This window comes from Erinaceus europaeus, chromosome 13 (assembly GCF_950295315.1).
Source record: "Erinaceus europaeus chromosome 13, mEriEur2.1, whole genome shotgun sequence".
Taxonomy (NCBI): Eukaryota; Metazoa; Chordata; class Mammalia; order Eulipotyphla; family Erinaceidae; genus Erinaceus; species Erinaceus europaeus.
Window position 1 is genome coordinate 50,439,304 of NC_080174.1, and position 24,022 is coordinate 50,463,325.

General features: G+C 44.5%; 2 protein-coding genes across 6 annotated transcripts in view; one reads left to right on the forward strand and one right to left on the reverse strand.

Moving 5' to 3' along the window:
• The window catches only part of CSMD2 (CUB and Sushi multiple domains 2), an 814,611-nt gene that overhangs the window by 425,092 nt on the left and 365,497 nt on the right, over positions 1–24,022 (reverse strand). The window lies entirely within an intron of this gene.
• HMGB4 (high mobility group box 4) lies at positions 18,452–19,190 on the forward strand. Its single transcript, XM_016188195.2, has one exon. The coding sequence runs from the start codon at positions 18,575–18,577 to the stop codon at positions 19,133–19,135; it is 561 nt and encodes a 186-aa protein (XP_016043681.2). The 5' UTR covers positions 18,452–18,574; the 3' UTR covers positions 19,136–19,190.

The window sequence follows — 24,022 nt, forward strand, 5'->3', positions numbered from 1 at the left end:
GCCTGTGAAGCGACTCCCCTGCAGGTGGGGAGCCGGGGTTCGAACCGGGATCCTTATGCCGGTCCTTGTGCTTTGCGCCACCTGCACTTAACCCGCTGTGCTACGGCCCGACTCCCGAGCTAGACTTTTTTTAAAAAGTACTTTCTAAAGGATCTTAATTATTTACTGGATAGAGATAGCCAGAAATTGAGAGGGAAGGGAGTGGTAGAGAGGGGAATAGAGAAACACCTGCAGCCCTGCTTCACCACTTGTGAAGCTTTCCCCCTGCAGGTGGGGGTTGGGGGCTTGAATCTGGGTCCTTGCGTACTGTAATATGTTCGATAAACCAGGTGCACCACCACCCAGCCCCCCAGAGCTAGCCTGATCTGCCCTCTGCCTCCAGCTCCCCTCTGTACTCTGGGGAAGATCTCATCAAATCTCTGTCTCTCCACCAACAGAATGTGTGGTAGTTTTTGTTTTTCCACATCATCTCTTGATTTTATTTTATTTTATTTTATCTTAACCATTCTCACTGTGGTTTTAATTTACATTTCTCTAATGGTAAGCGATATGGAGGATTTTTCACACATCTTTGTGTGTCATCTGTATGTCTTCTTTAGAAAAATGTTCATATCTTTTACTTTATTGGATTGCCTTTTTTTTTTTTGCATGATTTCCACAAATGAATTTCAAAAAATATAACTGGATGTCTTAGACTTTATGAGAATATGGTGGTGGGAGTGGGTCCACAAGACTTTAGTGGTGTGCATTTGTGTGTATGAGAAAGGGTGTGTGTGTGCGTGCACGCGTGTGTGTGTGTGTGTGTGTATGTGTGTGTGTGTGTGTGTGAGGGGGGGGTTATATGTGGAATCATGTGAGTTTGTAAATCACTGTGAGATGACTAATAATAAAATTTATCACCTCCTCTCACCCAAGATAAAAAGATCCTTACTTTCCTGAAGTAAGGAGCCTTCAGAAGTGAAGGCTCATTATTCCAGGGTTAAATCCAAGCTGTTGAATGCTGTTCTTCCCCAATAACAGCTTCTTTGACTCTGCTACTTTTTGTCTCATTGTATTTGCACATGCTAGTCCCTGGACTTGGAATGACATTTACTATAGTCCTACCTAACTAGTGGGGGGGGGTAACTGATCCTATGAACACAGGCACATGGCTCAGGTACTCCATCTCTCCTTCCCTGTGCCCCCACAGGAGAACAGTTCTCTCACTGTGTTCCTTCTGCCCCATGGGCATGCATCTGCTACTGGACCGATCACAGCAAATCACAATCACCTTCTGACTTACTCATATCTAATTTACCATTCCCCCAACTGGAAGGTAGGATCCCTAAGAGCAGGGACAGGGCCCTATATGTCTTTGTATTTCCAGTCACACAGTACAATTCTTGGCACACAGGGAAAATCACTTCCATGAAACAGAGGCTGGCCATCTATAGCTTGCTGCCTGTTTTTGTGAATAATAGTCTTACAGGATGGAAACCAGGCCCTTCCATTTACATATTGTCTGCGTTCAGACCACAAAGGCAAGAGCTGAGTAGCTGTGACAGAAACCATAACTTGCAAAGTCAAAATTATTTATCTGGGCCTCTGTAGAAAGAGTTACTGACACATACCACAGAAGCCTTGCAGATGATATAGTTTGGTTAATAAAAAAAAATTCTAAGTGGGAAATCATAAAAGAATGCATACATAGCTCAAGCACTTTATTGTATGTAAAATCTTTAATAGCACATTTACTTGCCAATATATTTAATGCAGAACCAAGACTATTTTTTCCTTTGGTGGAGTTGGGAACCTCACCCATGCATGGTTTCACTGCTCCCAGGTACTTTATTTTCTTCATTCCAATGGAGGTGGGGGGAGGCAGCATAGCACAGGCACTTCCCCAGAATGTCCCCTTGTGCTATGACACTCCCATGTGGTACAGGGTGTCTGGCATAAGTCAAGTGTTTGTCAATCTACTCCCTATATGTTGACTTATCTCTCTGCCCCCCTATGGCCTTGGCTTTGAAGATGTATACTTGTTCCTCACTGTGTGTCTTCTACAAACTGTACCACTGTGCATTATTCACCATTCCCAATCTTAATTGCATCTCATCCAGTAAAAAATATTTATGAGTACCTACAATATGCTAGATTGTAAGCTAGAACTGGAGGAGCTGGAGGAGTGAGCAGACAGACCTGGCCCCTGCCCCATGGAACTGATTCAGTGGGGAGCAGCTGTCTCACTAGCTCACACCTAATATTTAGGAAGCAGTTCTCTTTAGAGATACTCTTTTGTGGAGTCATTCCAAAGTATTTGATTTAGTTTCCATAGATGCAACTATATCTCCTTCCCCACTCATATTTCATCAGTTTATGTGATGTTTAATTTCAATCACATAATTACAATAACAACTATGATTGGCACTGAGAGAGCTGGCAACAAATCCATCTGAGTCTTGGAAAGTGCAAGACTCAGCTGATTGGAGCAGGAGAACACAGACTGAAGGTGGAAGTGGGAGAGGGTCTACAGGCAGCTGGCACTTAGATGCCATAGGTCAGAGAGTCATTGGGATGGGAAAATATGTTAAGGACATATTGGCTACTTTTAGGTGCTACTTCAGTGCTGAGAGTTAAAGGCATTCTCACTATATGTGCTTTGTGATTGAATGAATAAGTGAAAGAAGAAAGGAACAGCATCAGCCTTGCTACCAAAAGTGGGGACCACTTTTAATTACATCTCCTCTGCAATCAGGAAAGTGGGAATCAGGAAATCTTAAAATCATCCACTGAAAAAGATTCCAAAGGTGTTCTGGGTCTAATCTCCTGTCCTATAAGATTCTCAACAACTACATTGTTGTCATATGTTCAGTCAAGTCTGTTCTTCATCCTGTACTTCCAATGATGAAGAATTCACCTCCTTGTCAAAGATTCCCTACCACGTTGACTCACTGCCATCCTTTTTCTATCTACTTGCAACACACCCTTCAGATGCCATCTTACTGCTGCTGACTCCTGCCCTGCAGTCAGGTGGACTTTTCTTTGTCCCCCTCTACTGCTGCACACCTCAACCATCAAACTGTAAACTTCTTGAAAGTAGCTGCTGCATTTTTTCTTTCCTTCCTTCCTTCCTTCCTTCCTTCCTTCCTTCTTTCTTTTCTTTTTCTTTTTTTTTTTTTTTTTTTTTTTTGCCTTCAGGGTTATTGCTGGGGCTTGGTGCCTGCACTACGAGTCCACTGCTCCTGAAGGCTATTATTTGCCTTTTGTTGCCTTTGTTGTTTATCATTGTTATTATTGTTGTTGTTGGATAGGACAGAGAGAAATGGAGAGAGGAGGGGAAGACAGAGAGGGGAGAGAAAGATAGACACCTGCAGACCTGCTTCACCGCTTTTGAAGCAGTGGGGAGCCTGGGGCTTGAACTGGGATGCTTACACTGGTCCTTGCACTTCGAGCTATGTGCGCTTAACCCACTGCACTACCACTGCCCCCCTGCATTTTTTCTTATTTGTGGTTTTTTCCCCCCCTAGTACCTTGCCGATCTTAAACATGAAAAAGGCTCCATAAATATTGTTCACTGGAAGAAGTGATTAAAAAATTTAATGAATGAATGAATGAAATCCAACTGGTGGAAGCAGAGGGCATATATAAGGGGAAGTTTGCATAGCAGCTAAGCCTAGAGACAGTAGGAAGGTCCTGTGGTTCCCCAAGAAGACATGCTGCCTCAACCCCTGGGCCCCACCATCCTCACTGTGCTGTCCATTAACTTGGAAGTTTCTGGTGCTTTATGGGGAACTTTTCTCATTCTGATATATCCCCCAATACAGGAACAGTATAAGCTGGCAAGCAGTGTAGGCAAATGTTCCTTCTTCCCCAGAAGCAACTCAGTAAACTCAACAAATTATCAGGGCTCAATCCTACTCAACTAATTGTTAGCTCCAGGGAACCCACACAAACTCCATCAAGTAAATGCTTTTCCTCCAGATGCATCTGAGAGAAGCACTGCTCCCTGGATGGCTTGTGCCTCAGCCTGGCAGTGGGGTTCAGCAATCAGGGCTCCTAATGCCTATGGAGATGAGGGCTTCTTTACCCATATTCAGGGACCTGTGGTAACAAGACAAGGGAGGAAAGAGGCAGAGGTATAGAGAGAAAAAGTTGAGTTGCTTAAAGAGGACCAAGGTAGGGGTTAGGGGGGGAAAGAGGTTCACCAATGATTAAAGGAGTCAAAGGTCACATAAGAAGGGCCCTATTTGGGGAGTCCTGAGATTCCTAAACAGACATGATGGGCCTAGACCTCGAATAAATCCCTCTCTCCACTATTACCGGTCATCTCTATCAGGAACAACACAACAGACCCCTTTGTGGGCCCCCATAGGACCTTGCCCTCAACATGGATCAACAATGGTAGAAAATATTTTATCCTCTGAAGGGAAGCTGGACAACATACTCTATGCTACACCTGAGGAAGATGGGTCCTATTATTGAGGTAGCTAGGAATGTTCCTACTCATGACCACAGAATGTGAGCTCAGATCTACAGGGATGCAGAGGTCACATAGGCTCCTAAGATGAATATGGGCCCCAGATCACATCAAATCAATGGGGTTTACAGTCAACAATACTTATACCCATTTTCCATATTTGGGCGCTACTCTCTTCCCTGATCCAGATTTCTGGTCTTTTCCAACCATTATCTCCCCAGACAATAACTTGGATCCACCTGCATATCATATATCAGGTTCAGGGGAAAAGAAAACAAAAAAAAGAAAGAAAGAAAGAAGGAAAGAAAAAAACTAGTATAGTCACAGAAAGATTGTACTGTTACATGGAAAACTGGGAAGTGTTATGCATGTGCAAACTATTGTATTTACTATCGAATGTAAAACATTAATTCCCCAATAAAGAAAAATTAAAAAAAAGAAAGTAAGTATGCTCAAAGTCACTGATGATCAGGAAAATGCAAAATAAAAGCAACCATGAGATACCACTTTACAACTGTGAGAAAAGACAGAAACACCAACTGTTGGAGAGGCTGTGGGGGAGAAAGGAACTCTCCTCAGTTGTCAGTAGGAATGTGAATTGGTCCAACCTCTGTGAAAAACTGTCTGGAGATTCACCAGAATGCCAGAAATGGACATACCTTAGGACCTGGCAATCTTCCTCATGGGAGTATATCCAGAGAAAACAAAGACACCTATTTTATAAGAGCTATCTATGCAAACCTATGTTCAGAGCAGCACATTTTGCAGTGTTCAAAATTTGGAAACAACCTAGATGTCTAATAGCAGATGAGTGACTAAGAAAGTTGTGATGTATATATGAATATTATGCAACACCTAAAAATGATTAGCTCATCTCTTTTGCATTACCTTGGTCAAAATTTGAAGGTGTCATGTTGATGAGATAAACTAGAAAGAACACAAATCCTGAATGATCTTACTCATGGGTGAAACTTAAGAGAAAAGGATAGTGAAGGAAATCATAAGGCAAAACTTGGACTGAATGTGGCATATTGCACCAAATCAAAGGACTCTGGGGAAGGAGGAAATGGGATGGGGTGAAGAGAAAGTGGGATCGTGGCATATGATGGCAACGGGGGTGGGGCAAGTTGGGGGAGCCAATGTATCCCAGATACCTATCAAGGGGAGATGAGAAGTTGTGCCTGTGTGTCAAAACCTGAACTATAAACAATTAACCCCCCAATAAGAAAAAGAAAGACAGAAAGAAAAAGAAAGGAGAAAGACAAAACTAGTTTTCTTCACTCAATATACAGCTCCCCACAAGAGTAAGTATTTACATAAATGGAAACTTAAGAGCTGACTGAATTGGGCTAGCCACATGATCCAAAGTGAGCCCACTAGCTGCTTGTAAGTCTTTCAAAAAGGAGGTGTTTCCTGCCCCTTCTCTGTGGTTATTAGGGAAAGAAGCACTCATTTGACAAAGAGAAAGCCCTACAGACCCAGCCTTCATGGACAGAGATCGGGAAAGTGCTGTCCTAACCTCCTGTTTTTCTTTTTTTCATTTTTTTTATTGGATATGACAGTGATAAATTGAGAGGGGAGGGGGAGACAGGGAGGGAGACAGAGAGACACTTGAAGACCTGCCTTACCACTTGTAAAGTGACCCCCTTGCAGGTGGAGAGCCAGGGGTTTAAACCAGAACCCTTGCTCCAGTCCTTGTGCTTCATACTATCTGTGCTTAACCCAGTGCACCACCACCCAGCCTCCCTAACCTCGTTTTTTACACCCCCCACCACTGCCCTTCTAGTCCCCACAATGTCCTGCTGCACCTTAGATATTCAGCCTACCAGTGCTGCTCCAGTCTGACTGGGATAGACTCTAAGAGCAGACTCCGCCCTGCCTAGCCATGCATCTCCTCTGCCCACAGCCCTCTCTAACAGACTGCGTACAGGAATGTGGTGTGGGCCATGGCCTGGGCAGCTCTCTTGGGATCCTCTCCTGTTCCTGGCTCCAGGCTAGATGGAGTGGCCACCTATACAGCATCTCCCGAGTCTAGTTCCTTTACACAGAGGCAGTAGACTTAAGAAGGGCAGGGGCTAAGATGTGGGACTCTGAAGTCAGCTGCCAATCTGGGCTCCACTTTCATTAGTGCAGTAAGAGTAGGTGTGTGGTCTAATTCCTGTGAGCCTTGGTTTCCTTGTCTGTCCAGCAGGGTTCCTGTGAACTGCCACACTTGTGTACATCAGGTGGCTGGCACTGTGCCCGACACACAGTATGTGTCACACAAATGTGAACAGTTAGTTTTTAATGGCTCCTGATTGGCAGGCCTGACTTGGAGCAGCAGGGAGGGAGGAGTACATGCCTCCCAGAGGCCTCCAGAGGTTACGGGTGGATAATACTTCCCATCCAGAGGAAATGTTTGCAGATGGCTTAGCAAGGAGCCTCCCACACCAGCCTTTGCCTGTCACTCGGCTGCCTTTCTGAGCCTGGGCATCATGGATGCTCCTGCTCACCCTGCGGCAGCGGTGAGCTAGCCCTGCTGAAAGGGCTGGGTTGCTGGAGTGAGTGGGCTCATGTATCCTGGAGACGCCAAGTAATCCAGGTGGAGCTGGATTCCAATCCTTCCTCCACACCCTCTAGCTGTGTGATTCTGGGGAGGTCGCTCTCCACCTGAGTCTCCTCCCCCTCCTCCTCTTCTTCTTCTTTCATTTTATAGGATAGGACAGAGATTCTCATACCAAGATTGAGAAAAGTACATTGAGGTAAAAAAAGTCAGCTTCACCAGATAGTCCTAAGGAGGCTTTTGTTGTCTTAAGGGCTCTTTTAATCTTCTTTCATTTTATAGGATAGGAGAGAGGAGGGGAAGATAGAGACAGAGAGAGAATGATAGACACCTGTAGACCTGCTTCACAAAATACCCCCCCTGCAGGTGGGGAGCTGGGGGCTCAAACCTGGATACCTGCATGGGTCCTTGCACTTCTTACTATGTGTGTTTAACCCAGTGTGTCACCACCTAGCCCCTCTGAGTCTCTTTTCCTAGGGTGCAGCTAGTAGTTCCATTGCAAACATGAAAGGCAATGCCTGACTGACCATAAAACTATTCTAAGGAGAAGCTGAGGAGATAGCAATGGCAACAAACCTTTCATGTCTTTGGCACAAGAGGTCTCAGGTTCAGTCTCCAGTGCCAGCATAAGAAAGAGCTCTACAGTGATCTGGTTGAAAAAAATGGGCTGACAAAATAACTCACTTGCATAGTGAACCTGCTTTGCCATGTGTATAACCCGGTTTCTAGCCCAGTGCCCACTGCACTGGAGGTGCTGCTGTGATGTCTCTCCCTCTCTGTCTCTCTGTCTGAAAATCTCAAAGCCAGAGTGGTGAAGCCCCAGGGATGGATGACTATATATATGCAAATGCACATCTGGAATACAGCAGCTATGACTTTTGGGCAGAGAAGACTTGTGACAGAGACCTGTGGGCAAAAGGGCTAGAATTTTCAGCCTAGATTCAAGCCTCACCTCTACACTTACCAGCAGCATTATTATAAGCAAGTAATAGGTGTGATTTTGGCCCCAGTTTCTCCATTTATTTAATAACAATAATAACATCCACCTGGTAGGGTTGTTGGGAGGTGCGAGCAAGATAATGAGTATAAGAGTTCTCAGTGCCCGGCTTGCAGTAAGTACATTCTCAGGAAGCATCCCCTGTCATCACTGGGTCCAGGATATGCCAGTGCTGTCATGTGCCATATGAATAATAAACCAGCATAGAGGGCCAGTCATCAGTGTGATGGAAGCAAAACAAGTAGAGGGAGAGAAAGCAGATGGGAAGGAGGGAACTGAAAAATGGGAGAGAGAGTTCCTGACTCCTCATACTGCTCGCCCCCATCTCACCTGGGTTAATGGCTTACACTTTTGGATTCCAATGGCAGAATCCCAGTTAAATCAGTCAGAGACAGAATAGAAGTTATCGGCAGCTGTGGCCATCTTGTAGGAGGGTGTCCATGGCTGCCCCAGGGGTAACCAGAACCAGGTACTCAAATGTCACACAGGCACTACTTCTGTTGCCCTGTCTGTTTTTATTCCCCTAGCGTAAATGGGAGCAGCTCCCAGCTGGAACCATGCTCACCCTGGTGGCTCCCTGATTTCTCCTCTACTTTCATCCCCAGAGGGAGGTCACAGAAAAAAAAAAATCTCATAGTTGGCTTCTGATTAGTGTAGCTGCAAGATGTGCCCACACCCGGAGCTTATGGGAATCCCAAAACTGGTTCAGGAAGAGCTCTTTGAAAGATGAACTGATCAAAGGCAAGGAAGGGTGGAGTCCAGGAGACACCTCCATGGGCAGGGCACAAGGCTTGTTGTGCATGAGCCCTCAAGTTCAAGCCCCAGCACCAGATGAGAGCAACAAGGATGGTACTGAGGGAACTCCATGGACGGTGGCACAGTGCTATTGCTTCTTCTTTGTCTTTCTTCTTCCCTCTCTAAAATAATGAAAGTAACGGCCCAAGAAGGGTACTCAGTGATCAAGAGACATGTTGGAAACCTTGGTTTCATTCCCAGGAGCAGCATAAAAAGATGAAAAAAGAGAGATGAGAAGGAGAGGGAGGAGGGGGAAGAGGATATAGAGGGTAAAGAAGACAAAAAAAGTATTGTGGTTAAAAGAGACGGGGCAGAAGACTGAATTAAACAACGGGGGACAACTCTTCTTATGCTGTGGTATAAGGGAGTGGCTCCGTGAAGCAAGGCCTGTGAGGGACAGTCACAGCTTCCTGTGGGGAGCACTCCCCCAGAGTTGGCCTCTCCCTCTGTGTTACATCCTGCCAGAGGAAAGCAGTCATACATGCCCTTCACATGCTGATCTTATTCTGTGCCTGCTCACCTCTCCGATTTTCTGTCTATGTGTCTGTTAGTCCATTGGGCTGGGTGCTGAAACCGCATTCAGCTTTAGTGAGTCTTTGTCCTTGGGAATGATTAGGGTTCTTTGAGCTTCTACAGATGCTAGTGTGGCTCTGTGGGTCATCCTGGTCACTCTGCCTATTGGACACATGGCATTCCATAACCTGGATAACCTGGCACATCCATCATGAGGATCAGACCCAGCTAAGAAAAGTCTCTTCTGGGGGGTCGGGCGGTGGTGCAGTGGGTTAAGTGCACATGGCGCAAAGCTCAAGGACCAGCATAAGGATCCCAGTTCAAGCACCTGGCTCCCCACCTGCAGAGAAGTTGCTTCACAGGCAGTGAAGCAGGTCTGCAGGTGTCTATCTTTCTCTCCCCCTCTCTGTCTTCCCCTCCTCTTTCCATGTCTCTCTGTCCTATCTAACAATGAACAACATCAACAATAACAATAATAACTACAACAAGGCTACAACAACAAGGGCAACAAAGGGGGAAAATGGCCTCCAGGAGCAGTGGATTCATGGTGCAGGCAATGAGCCCCAGCAATAACTCTGGAGGCAAAAAATAAGTAAATAAATAAATAAACATCTCTCCTGCATTTAAGAGTTGAGATTTATACAACATATTCTCCTCCCGCCTACTTTTCTCTTTGGCCTTTTCCCTCCCTAGCTTTCTCCTTTCCTTGGCCTTAATCAAGGGAGTTTCTAGATTACCATGGAAGCCAACACACAAACTCAGGAGTCAAATCAACCTGAGTTTGAGGCCAGGCTCCACCGCTAATTGATCAGTAACCTCAGGGAAAGTAGTCTATTTCTCTCTTGGCTTCCAGATATATATGCCTTAAACATTATCATTTCTATTAAAATATCTTGGTCATATCTGATGGAAAAGCATTTCCCAGGGTAAGGTCAATGTTCAAGCATCTTCCTCCTTCCCGAGACATGTCCCATCTCTCAAACACCTTTTATCTCTAGTTATTAAAGCAGAAACCTCAAGGCTTCATCAAGTCATAACTATTTAGTGTGTGTATGTGTGTATGTGTGTCTGTGTGTGTGTGTGTGTGTGTGTACTGAATGAACTAAAAGGATATAAGTGAATTAATTTGTAAGTAAATGAGTGAATTAGTGACTTAATGAGTCAGCAAGTGAGTGAAAAGGACTCCATAAAATTGAACAGATTATGCTCACAACCCCTTTTACTAATCCAGTAAGTGGCAGTTCAAGTTTTTCATTCTTGATGAACCCAAGTCAGGGTTAAAAATAGCAGAGGAAAAGTTAGACCACCAGCTGGATGAGAACGATACCCTGTTAGCATTCTAATGCTGTCTTAAAAAAAATTACTACACTTCTAGCTACTTAAAACAACACAGATTAGGGTTCTGGAAATCAAAAGCTTCAAATGGGTATCACTGGGTCCAGGTGTCCACAGCACTGCACCCCCTTCTGTAGGCTGGAGGGAAGATTCCACATGCTTGCCTTTCCCAGCTTCCAGTGGCTGCTGTCATGCATGTCTTGCTTGCCAGTCTCTTTCTCCATCTCCAAATCTCTTTCTAATCCAGCCCTCTGCATCTGCCATAGCACCTGCTTCTCTGCCCCTGGCATTCCCATCTTCCTCTCTGAAGGGCGTGCGATTATATCAGGCCCATCGACATCATCCGAGAGAAATCTTCCCACCTCAAAATCCTTAACTCAATTACATCTGCAAAGTTCCTTTCACTATGAAGGGGAACATAGCCATGGGGTGTGAGGCTTAGGATGTGGGAACTTTTGGAGAATCACTAATCCAACTAAAGATATTTTTCTCAGAGGGCAAGTGTAATCACTGGTGTGTAATCACTTATTCACACCTCAGAGGTGGGGAAAGTATTTATCAAAGCATCAAGATAGTGATCACATGCTTTTTCCAGGTACTTTCGGCTGTTGGCTGTTCTTATGCTGTTGTCTAAGGAATGGGATCATCTGATTTTCCCTTTCTTTCTTTCTTTCTTTCTTTCTTTCTTTCTTTCTTTCTTTCTTTCTTCCTTGCCTCTAGGGTTACTGTTGGGGCTTGGTGAAAACACTGCTCCTGTAGGCTATTTTTTTTCCTTCTGTTGCCCTTGTTTAATGTTATTGTAGTTGTTATTATTATTGTTGTTGTTACTGATGTAGTTGTTGTTGGATAGGACAGAGAGAAATCAAGAGAGGAGGGGAAGACAGAGAGGGGGAGAGAAAGATAGACACCTGCAGACCTGCTTCATTGCCTGTGAAGCGACCCCCCTGCAGATGGGGAGCTGGGGTCTCAAACCAAGATCCATATACCGCTCTTTGTGCTTTGCACCATGTGCGCTTAACCCACTGTGTTACCGAATGACTCTGATCTTATGCTTTCTGTGGTGCTGGACTTGAACAAGAACTTCATACACTTGAAGAGTGTCTCCACCACTCAGTTATATCCTCCAGCAATAGGGTTTCTTTTTTCCTTGCTGTGTTGTCACTGCTCCAAGTAGACTTTTTCAGATAGAGAGAGAGAGAGAGAGACAAGAGTCAGACAAAGGGAGAGAGGGAAAGACACCACAGCCATGGAGCTTCCTCCAGTGTGATAATGGCTGAGCTGGAATCTGGGTTGTTTGCACAGCGATATGGGCACCCACTCTCCCAAGTGAGCTATTTTACTGAGCCTGCAATGGAACTTTTGAAGCCCCCTGAGGTGGTTCGAACATAATCCAAATTTGAGAAACAGTGTAACAGAAGATATGCCAAGAACATATGTTGGTATAATCGCTGGTAAATTCTGCCTAACAGTTCTTCAAAAAAAATTTTTATTGTGGGGATTAATGCTTTATAGTCAACAGTGAATATAGTTGTTAATACATGTGTAAAATTTCTCAGTTTTCGGCAAAACACACTAATCCCCCACCGAGGTCCTCCTCCACCATCATGCACCAGAACCGAACCGCCCCCCCACCCCAGAGTCCTTTACTTTGGAACAATATACCAAATATAGTCTAAATTCTACTTTGTATTTCCCCTTCTGTTCTTATTTCTCAATTTCTATGAGTGAGACCATCTCATATTCCTCCTTCAAGCTCCATGTGAGATGAGGTGAAAGAGGTGAATCCATATATATATGGCTTATTATTATTATTTTTTTTTTACCAGAGCAGCGCTCAGCTCTGGCTTATGGTGCTACAGGGGACAGAACCTGGGACTTTTGAGATTTGAAATTCTCCTTGCATAACAACTATGCTTCCTTCCTAGCCCAATTTATAATTTTTCACAGCTGAGTAGTACTCCACTGTGTATATATACCACAACTATCTCAGTCATTCATCTTTTGGTGGACACCGTGGTTGCTTCCAGGTCTTGGCTACTAAAAATTGTGCTTCTAAGAAAATAGGTGTACACATATCTTTTTGGATGGGCGTGTTTGGTTCCTTAGGATATATCCCCAGGAGAGGAATTGCAGGGTCATAGGGTAGGCCCACTTCTAGCTTTCTGAGAGTTCTCCACAAAGAGGTTCTTAATTCTAGGTAGATATTACTATCAGTTGGGGAGATATTTTGAAAAGAGAGCTGCAAAAGTAGTAAGGAAATTACTCATATACCCCCTCCAGCTTCCTGTAAGTAATCACAGTAAATGCATCAAAACTAAGAAGGCAACATAAAGCTGCACTAGTTCACTGGAAGGAGGGATTCAGACTCCTCCAGATTTCCCCCCAGTGCTCCTACATTTGCTCTAGGACTCATCCAGTCTATGACTGCAGGCAGCCATTCTGCCTATTTGTTTGCCCACCTGCCAGTTTTCTCAGGCTTTTCTTGTTTTCTCAAAAGCCTGGCAACTTTTAAGTGCTAGTCAAGTACCTTGTAACTTACCCCTTAAAATGAGTTTGTCTAATAATTTTCATGACTAGATCAGGGCTATGAATTTTGAGACAGAACACCCCAGGAGTGAGCTGTTTTTGCTATCACAAAAACATGTGATATCAACATGGACTCTGGGTAAAGTGGTGTTTGCCAACTCTCCCTCCTCTACAGGCACCAAGTGTCCTTCTTCATACTTTGCTCATTACAAGTAAATCTCTAAATCCAACCCACTGTGGGGGAGAGGGAGGGCAGATGCTTTTAATCCCATCATTCTAATTAGGCAATCTGCACTGCTTTCTTATTTTTTTCACAGATTTGTTTGTAACACAATGACTTGTCCAAACTCACCCTACAAGCCAGTCGCAATGTTAGAATTTAAACTCAAGCCTGCCTGACTCCAAAGGTACTGTTAAGGATCATCACGCCATTTTTTCACCAAGAGGATCTCACACCTCTTGAACTGGGAACTCTCTCCCAACTTGACTAGCAGCTTTTCAGATTAATCCATGGATTGCGACCCACTAGGGAGTCCTGAGATCAGTCTGTGATTTCCATCTTAAATTAAAATATATATGATGGGGAGAGGTGTTAGTGTACCACTGGGTTAAGTGCAAATGGCACAAAGTGCAAAATGCAAGGGCAGGTGTAAGGATCCCAGTTTGAGTCCCCGGCTCCCCACCTGCAGGGGGGGGGGGTCACTTCACAGGCAGTGAAGCAGGTCTGTAGGTGTCTTTCTCTCCCTCTGTCTTCCCATCCTCTCTCGATTTCTCTGTCCCATTCAACAACAACAGCAATAACAACAACAACAACAACAAAATGGAGAAAATGGTTTCCAGGAGCAGTGGATTTCTAGTGCAGGCATCAAGCCCCAGCAATAACCCTGGAGGCAAAAAAAATGTAGATGAAGGCTGGGCAGTTGAGTGCATATGCCATGATGCACAAGGGCCTAGATTCAAGCCTCCACTCCCCACCTGAAGGAGTACACTTTATGAGTGGTAAAGCAGGTCTGCAGGTGTCTCTCTTAATCTCTTATCTCCCCCTCTCCTCTCCCTTCTCAATGTCTGTCCTATCAAATAAAATGGAAAGGAAAAAAGGAGAAATGGCTGCTGGGAGTGGTGGATTTATAGTGCTGGGACTGAGCCCCAGTGATAATCCTGGTGGGGTAAAACAAACAAACAAACATATATCAGGATAATAGAAAAAATACTTCTTTATTTCTCCTTCATTCTAGCTCTCTCTTTTTTAAAAAAATGTATATACTTTTTTATCTCTTTCCTACCTTTTTTCTCTCACTTTTTTTTTTTTTTTACATAAGGAGCCTTATGCATATGTGATACCTGCCCCCATACTGACTTTTTAGGTTGACAGAGGAAGACACTACTATTGCACCAAAGCTTCCCCCTGTGCTATGGTGCTCCCATGTGTTATGCTGGGTGCTCAAGCAAGGCAGGTGCTCTACTATTTGAGCTATCTCACCAGCCCCCCCCCCCAAATAATACTTTATATGATGTATGGGAAGTCATAGGCACAGCAAGCAACTTTTATTTCTGCAAGCTGTGTACATAAAAACTTTTAACTTCAGGAGAAAATAAAAATAATGCCACTACTACATCTGATTGAGAGGGGAGAGAGGCTGAGAAAGAAAGGTGTCAGAGTACCATTCCGGTATATGTGATGCCAGGGTCATGGTACTATGTAGTTTTAATTACCAACTGTAATCAGGAAGTTTGAAAATACTGGGGCTGGGCATAGCTCACTAAGCATAGCACACAAGGACCTGAGGCTGAGCCCTAGCCATGTAATGGACACGCCTGCATAGGGACGCTTCGTAAGAGGTGAGCAATGTTATGGTGGCTTGTCCTCTCCTGTTCCTCATCCTCTTTATGGGAAAACAAAAGTCCCCAGGACTGGTGGACTTGTGTAGGTATGGACTCTCATCGATAACACTGGTGGAAAAAAAAAGTTTGAAAATACCTAGAATACTCTAGAATGGAGTCAGAAGATTGATGGTCCTAGTCTGTTGTTTGCTTTTGTGAGCTTATATTGGGGGCACAGCCATGCTCATTTATCTACATCTCACCCACGGCTACATTGAGATTACAATGCAGAGCTGAGTACTTGCAACAGACACCAGCTAACCCACAAAGTTAACCCAAGAAAAATATTTATTCTCTGACCATCCAACCTCCAAACTAGAGACTATTTCATAACACAAGAGCTTGTTGCCCCTACGTGCCCTGGCAGGCACACTTGCTTCTTGCATCCACTCCAGATTGTGTGACTGACTGCTGGACACTTGGGGTTTCCAGAAGCTCTAGACCTTTCCTTTTGGACTGATGCCCACACTCTATTTTTCCACCTCCATGGCTAATCATTGTGGAAGGCTAAAACACAGGGCACAGGTCAAAGGCCCAGCAGGAAACAGATGGCCACTCAGAATAATTACTTGAGGAGTATTTAATAATGAAGCTTACAAAGGTAAAGACAAATGTAGGAAAACCACAATGGATAGCAGAATCCTTGGATGCTAATGGAAACAGAACTCTTACCATCTTCAGCTGACAAGGAGAGGAAGAAATTCCTGAATGTGGGAGAGAGCAGTTTAGAGAAATCATCTTGGGGCCAGGCAGTGAAGCTTAAGCACACATAATACAAAGCACAAGGACCAGCACAAGGATTAGGTTCAAGCCCCTCACCCTCACCTGCCAGAGGAAGGAAGGATGCTTCACAAACAGTGAAACAGGTCTGCAGGTGCCTGTCTTTCCTTCTCCTTCTCTATCTCCCACTCCCCTCTCAATTTCTCTCTAATATAAAGGAAAAAAATATCCGCCAAGAGCAGTGGATTCGTAGTGTGCACAAAGAGACCCAGCAATAACCCTGGAGGCAATAACAAACAAGCAAATAAATAAGTAAATCACCTTGAGAGGAGCCAAGACCTTCAGTCCAGTAATAAAGAGCCAACTCCAGGTGACTCCACTGGGAGAATGAGTGCCTGACCCAGTTCCCTCGCTCCTGTCAAGTTCTCCCTGGTTTAACTGAGATGGAAAGCAGAGGACATGAGAGCCACATGGACCACATCAACATGGTCCATATGAAACAGTTCTCAGAACAGAAATCAGGGTGGGGACAGTTAGAGAAGAAATCTGGAGAGCTGAACCTCAGACACCAGCACACAAATCATGAAAGTCAGGTGGCCAGCCTTCCAAAACTCGCCCATTGCTGCCTCCCTCCAAATCAGGAGTAAGGCCAGACAACAAAGTGTTGCCATAACTTTTTTACTTTTTACTGCCTGCCCTTCCTAGATCTGCCAGGCTCTAGATGGTTATCATGTATTAATAATCATGGATTTTATCAATATCTTCACAGGAGGGGTAGGAGGATAGAACAGAGACACAGACTGATGGTGTGTCTGTGCATACATGTGAGTGTGTGTGTGTGTGTGTGTGTGTGTGTGTGTGTGTGTGTGTGTGTGCACTCATAAGGTCTGATTAGCACATACAAATGGATGTTGGCTAAGATCTCCCTTATCACTAACCTATCCTTCCATCTCAGAAAGGAACTGTGCTCCATTCATCTCTGCAGTTCAGTAATAAGTCAACCAGTCAAAGCCCATGTCCAGCAGAGAAGCAATCATTCCCATCTTCGGCACCCCATAAAGATCTTTGATCCATACTCTCAGAGGAATAATCAATCGAGAAGCTTCCAATGGAGAGGACTACAGAACTCTGGTGGTGGGAACTGTACTCCACAATCTTGTCAATCATTATTAAATCACTAATAACTTTAAAGAGCGAAAGAGAGAGATGGAGACGGGGGGGGCGGGGATAAACAGCGTGAGAGAAGCTAGCTGGGCTGCAAGGTATCCCCAGAGTAATCCATTCTTACTGGCCAGACCACTCCACCCCACCATTATTAATCCATCCTTCCACAACTGACATCTAATATTTCACAGCACCACCTCACCCCCACCCCCACCCAGCCAGTCCACAGCACTGACTTCATAAATGAGAAATCATAGGCTCACAGGAAAGAAGGGGCTGACCCCTTGTCACAGAACTGGGGTGAGAATGCAGAACCAGAGACTCTAATCAATTCCCATCTTTCTTTTACAGAAGATGGAAGTTAAAGTTGAGCTTCAGGCCCTTGGGATGGCTCTGGCAGAAATTCAAAATGTGGTCTAAAACAAGTTTCCTTATTAGGCACATGGGACCCTCCCTTGTCCCAAGGCAGCAACCCTTGTCCCAAGGCTGGATAAAACACAGACACAAGTCAGGCAAATCAGTCCACATCCAAACCCGATGGGAGTTATGGCTGGTAAACTTTAAACAGATTATTTTTATGTTAATGAGATTGATTTTATCCATCTGATGAAATCATGGACTCAAATGGATTAAATTCAGTACAGGTAAGTACACCACAATATCCAAAGGTCAATAGATGACACTTTCCACTGTCTTCTTCTCTCTGGACTAGTGAAATAAATACCTGTTACTGGAAGAAAAAACAAAACAAAATGAAAAACAAGCAGTCTGAGTGCGGTCATTAGAGCTTTGTGTTCTAACTCCCAAGAAACAAAGACCTTTGAGAGTAGGGGTGGTCTCCTGATATGCAAGAATTCTGCCTCATTATCATGGCCTCAAGTGTAATTAGTAAAATTTCAGGACTTGCCTCCCATCTCTATCGCCTTCCCCAAATTCTTCAGAGAAACGAGGAGCTGAGACTTAGAGCCCAAGTGTTCAGGTTTTAAATTAGACAACTTTGTCCTGACAGGAACCGCGTCATAGCTGTCATAGCTGATTATTTTTAGAGTTACTACTAAACTCTCTGTATGGTCTGAGCTGCCACCATTCAAGGCAAACAGAAAGACTTCACATTTTATCATGACAGCTCTAGAGCCATCCACCTCCTCATGTTCATTATTTCTAGCCTGTCTTTGAAAGGGATGATGCGGCATCTTGACAGCTTTACGTTGAGGAAGGCAGACCCCGAGGTGGCTTGTTACTACATTCCCGGGAATGGAAGGCTCCAGAGGCTGAGCAAAGCTCACTGCCTCCAGGAAGCCAAGGAGCAACAGTACAGGGATGCTGGCTGCTCTATAGCCTTCTCTTGCTGAACCATCATCATTTATGAGATGGGAAATTAATCTTCAAGTGCACAGCCAATGAGACAGCAGTATGCAAATGTCAAAGGCCCTGGCCAGGAGTGGCCAGCTATGTCACAATGATGTCACAGTCCCCTCCTCTGACCTAACAATTCCAGCACTACTAAAAAGGCCGACTCCTGCCCACAGCCCCCGCAGAAAGAAAAAAAATCAGCGCCCAGCTAGAGCACCTTCTGCATTGCTCCTGGAGTGTAGAGACAAAGTCTCTGCTGTCCAAGTCACTAATTCCAGAAGACAATGACTGTATGAACATGGGTAAAGAAGCCCAGCTACTACGGCCCAAGGTGAATGTCTCTTCTTACATCCACTTCTTGCTGAATTACAGAAACAAGTTCAAGGAGCAGCAGCCTAACACCTTCCTTGGCTTTAAAGAGTTCTCTAGAAAGTGTTCAGAAAAATGGAAGTCCATCTCAAAGCATGAAAAGGCCAAGTATGAAGCCCTGGCCAAGCTGGACAAAGCCCGATACCAGGAAGAAATGATGAATTACCCAGGCAGGAGGAGGAGGAGGAGAAGAAAGAGGGATCCCCTGGCTCCCAGACGGCCTCCATCGTCCTTCTTGCTCTTTTGCCAGGAACATTATCCCCACCTGAAGAGGGAGAACCCAAACTGGTCAGTGGTGCAGGTGGCTAAGGCCACTGGGAAGATGTGGGCTTCAACAAGCAGCAACGAAAAGCAGCCATATGAACAAAGAGCCGCTTTCCTGAGAGCAAAGTACCAGGAGGATCTGAAAGAATACCACAAACAATGTAAAGCCAGAAAGGGCTCCAAAGGGTTGGCGAAGAAGTACAGACAGGAAAGTGAGTAGGCTAAAGCTGAAGATGAATTCCGCTAGAAATAAAATGCCATCCAACTGTACTGTTCCTCTCTGGTCTGGTGTGTAGTGCTTTTTAGGGGGTGAGTGGCGTGGTAGGGTTGTGACCGGGGTTCGGAAACTATCCCCTGGGGGAGGGACTGGCAAAAATTTTAAATGTGGTCTAAAAACCAGGAACAGAACTGGTACTGAGTGTCCAAGGGGAGATGGGTATGACTTGGGCAGGTGGGGTGGGAGTTTCCAGATGTAAAGAGGCTAAAAAAGAAGGCTGTAGAGTCCTAACTTCAAGTGGCTATCCAAGTTGAAGGACTCAGACTCAGGTACAAAAAAAATTAATATTGCCATCTTGTTCATCAGGAGGATAAGAAGAAATGGAGTGCAGACTCTGCACTACTAGTCCCACAGAAAGCCTTAGATACCATTAGTGAGCTTCCAGCACTGATTCCCACTCTACTGATAACGTTCAGGGCTGATTTTTCTTTTTCTCTTTCCTTGTTTTTTCTTTCTTCCCATTTGTTGCCCTTGTTGTTTTATTGTAATTATTGATAATGTTGTTCTTAGGACAGAGGGAAGTGAAGTGACCACTTGTGAAGTGACCCCCTGCAGGTGGGGATCCAGGGGCTCGAATCTGGATCCTTTTACCAGTCCTTGTGCTTTGCGCCACGTGTGCTTAACCCGCTGTGCTATGGCCCGACTCCCGAGGGCTGATTTTTTTTTTCCTCCTCCAGGGTTATTGCTGGGCTCGGTGCCTGCACCATGAATCCACAGCTCCTGGAGGCCTTTTTTTTCCCCCTTTTGTAGCCCTTGTTGTAGCTTCATTGTGGCTATTATTATTGCCCTTGTTGACGCAATTCGTTGTTGGATAGGACAGAGAGAAATGGAGAGAGGAGGGGAAGACAGAGAAGGGGAGAGAAAGATAGACACCTGCAGACCTGCTTCACCGCCTGTGAAGCGACTCCCCTGCAGGTGGGGAGCCGGGGGCTCAAACCGGGATCCTTACGCCGGTCCCTGCACTTTGCGCCACATGCGCTTAACCCACTGCGCCACTGCCCGATCCCCCCCCCCCAGGGCTGATTTTTTATGAAGACTTGTTTTACTCTCCCCATGTAGTATGCTTTAGAGAAGCCCCTGCCATTCTGCACATGGTTTCTGGGCATGCACGTGGTCACATCTCTGTGGATGCAAGCATAACACACATACCTGGGCATATGTTGCTATTATGACCACACAGTAAGCCTTCAGCTCTTGCTCATAGCAACCTGACCTCATCCTGACTGTACTGACTGGTTCAGTAATGGGCATGTGACTCAAGTGGGCCCAATCAGAATTAATCTCAGGACTTTCATAAGGTATTTTAGGGAAGCATACCATTCTGGTACTTGCTGACAGTTATTCAATCTATTTTCTTAACATCTCATTGAAGATGAACATACTTTTCAAAAATGATTTGGAGTTGAGTTAGGTTTTCTGTCATTTAAATACATCAAAACTAATAGTGTGACACAAACGAGGTTGTTCTGTGTACTGTAACTTTTCAGGCAACAACATACTGTGGGTAGTTTCAAACCCATCAGTATAGATTGATATTAATATACTGAAATGGCTCTTTTAAATTCATGACATAAAAAAAAAAAGACTGTGCACCAAAATGCTAACTTTGTTATTTTGGTCATGGAGTTATACAGTCATCAGACTTTCCCAATTCCACTTCTAACCCCTATTTCCTGATACTTCACACTTGACTGCAGTTTGAACTTTTACCTTTCAAACAAAAGTGGAAATGCATAATTTTGAAAAGGCATTTAGAACTGAATGTGTGTGTGTGTGTGTGTGTGTGTGTGTGTGTGTGTGTGTGTGTGTGTGTGTGTTGAGGACGTGAGAGATATGGTGGAATCAGGTCATTTATGGAGAACATTCAGATGCTGGTTCTGGTGATGAAGACGAGGAGGCCCAGAACAAAGTAGTGATGGCTTCGTGCTCTGTGTGAACTCTCTGATGAGAGACATGGGTATAAACTTCAGCACTACAAGGCATGGTGAGGAAAGTGAAGACTACACAGTGTGCAGGGGGCACGAATGGGTACCACCTGCCAAGGCAACTGCTGAAGTCTTCATGGAGGAAGCAGCTTTATCCTACTTGGCATCCCTGCTCATGCTGGCAAGACTCCTGCTCCCCAATCCCTTTCCCCTTAACTGCTATGCCAGCTCTTGGCTCTGCTTCCCCTTCAGCCCAACCTCCACCCTCTCAGGAGACGCCCTCATTTTCTGCTTCATTGAGAAAATAGAGATCATCAGACACAAGTGCTCTCAGTTATCTTCTTTCTCAACACGAATCCCAGAGTGATTATTTCTTCCTGGTCTCACATAGAGCTTGCTACCCTTTCCCTAGCTACCAATAGGCTCTTGGTCTTCACTATAAAGATACTGACCATTCAGCTTGCATAGGTTAAGCTGTCGTTAAGATTTGAGGCGTTCTGAATTTGTCAGGGCCTCAGACAAGTTCTCATTTATTTCTCTGAATCCTGGATATCTCAGCTATGAAGTGGGGATAACATTTGTTTTTTACAGGTTGTTTTTGTGACAAAAAGCACAACATATGCAAAAGCCTCACAGTGCTGACCACATAATAGGTACTATGTACAGTACTCTCTAGGATTGCTGACTCCTGATTTCTCCTCCTGGTCTTTAAACTCTGGTGAGTTTTTCCTGTTAAATGTAAACAGTTTTCTCCCTTCATTCAATCATTTCTTCCTTCCCACCTTTCCTCCCTCTCCTTCCTTCCTTCCTTTCTATATCTTTCTTTCTATATCTTTCTTTCTTTCTCCTTCCTTCCTTCCTTTCTATATCTTTCTTTCTCCTTCCTTCCTTCCTTCCTTCCTTCCTTCCTTCCTTCCTTCCTTCCTTCCTTCCTTCCTTCCTTCTTCTTTTGCCTCCAGGGTTATCACTCCAGCTCTGTGCTGGCACTACAAATTCACTGCTCCTGGCAGCAACCCCCTCCCCCGCCCCTCATTTTATTGAATAGGACAGAGAGAAATTGATAAGAGGAGGGGGAGGTAGGGGGATAGAAAGAAAGAGACCTTCAGACCTGCTTTGCTACTTGTGAAGAGTGCCCCTTCAGGTGGGGATCAGGGACTCAAACCTGAATCCTTGTGTGGGTCTTTGCACTTAGTACTACGTGGAGTTAACCAGGTGTACTACTGCCCAGTCCCATAACTTGTTTCTAGTCAACCAAATACTGTTAAGCAGATGTGATACTGAAAATATTCCACCTTGCTAGTTGATTTGTTCTAGAGATTCTTCTTGCTGGCTTAATGAAGTAAGTAAGTAATCAAACTGGGAAGGCTCATACTGCAAAGACCTCTGGGAAATGGCTCCAGAAGTTGAAGGTAGCCTCAGGCCAACAACCAACAAAGCTGAAGCCCTTTGGTCCTCATTCTGCAATTTCAAGGCACTGAATGATATAATAACCATGAGTGAAGAAGAGGATCCTTCCCCATTTGAGCCTCCAGATGAGAACTCAAAGCTGTCTAATTACTTAATTTCAGCCTTGTGATATCCCAAACAATGGACACAACTAAACCGACGACTAATTTTAAGGAAACATATGTGTGTTGCCTTAGGATATTACATTTGTGGTTATTTACTACACAGCACAAAGTAATTAAATAGTATGCAATAACTGTTATATACTTTATAGTTCTAAATGAGACCATCTTTAAACTTGTTTCTCCCTCTAGTCTCCACCCTACATGTTTAGATTCCTTTTCTCTGTTATCAACCATTTGCAGGTGGAGGGAACTCCTAGGACTAAATAAACTGTGACTTGTATTACTCTGTTGTGGTGGGATGTCTTGTTTCAAACCTACACAAGGGCTTTGGGCTGGCAGTAGTCGTGTAGTTTAATGACACTCCTTTGTGGGAATACGGTCTCTAGGCAGCTGGGCCCCAGACCTCATGCCACCCTTTGCTGGTTTTCCTGTGTGATTAATTTATGTGACTGTGGGTGGTCAAATCAGAATTTTGACAACAGTTTGCAGTATTCCTTCTGAAAATGAACTCCATTATCATTACTGTATGTGAAAGATGACAAGAGGGTGTGAATCTACTGGTTTCTAATGACTGTAATGTAATGAGTGGCAATAAGGGAGGAGGGAGAAGAAAAGGCAAAGCGGAGGATGCCTGGGTCTGCAATAACGGGTCAAAGAAAAAGAAGCAGGTGGAATATCTGGGGTGGTGGCAGCATTCCAGACTCACTTTGCTGGGCTCAGGTGCTCGGCCTTGGGAAGAGAAAGGCAGAGTCTTTGATCCCAGTGCCGTCTTTTTAATAACTGAATCACTGTACTCTGGATCCTTCTCTCCTACAGCCATTTACTGTGATAATTTATTCATGTATTTAGCACATTTATGCAAATATTATGCCTGAATTATATCAGGAACTGTTTTGGTGCTAGGGATACAGCAAGGTCCCTGATCTCTTACATTCTAGCAAGGAGGAGATGACAGAAAAATAAGTCAACAGATAAACATCTGATATTGTCAAGCGATATCAGAAAATAAACCAGAGGAATAAGACAAACAATGACAAGTGGGGATTGAGGACACTTTAAATGCCTGGTCAGAGGAGATGACATTAGGGCCAGATTTAAATCACAATAAAGACACATACACATCAAGGTGTGAAAGAAGAGTTCTTGAAACAGCATGACAAGTGAAAGAACTTGCAGACGGAGTATGTCAGATTAGACCAATGGAGTGAGGTCATAATGACTGGAGGAACAACTGAGTTGGTGAGCTGAGGTTGGAGAATGGAAGACATTGGAAAGGAGTTTAAAATTTAACTGTGATAGGGAACCACAATGTTTTCAGCAGGGAGAGTCAAGTG

Excerpts from the sequence above, each read along its gene's own strand:
- HMGB4 (XM_016188195.2), top strand. The coding sequence starts at position 18,575 with ATGAACATGGGTAAAGAAGCCCAGCTACTACGGCCCAAGGTGAATGTC.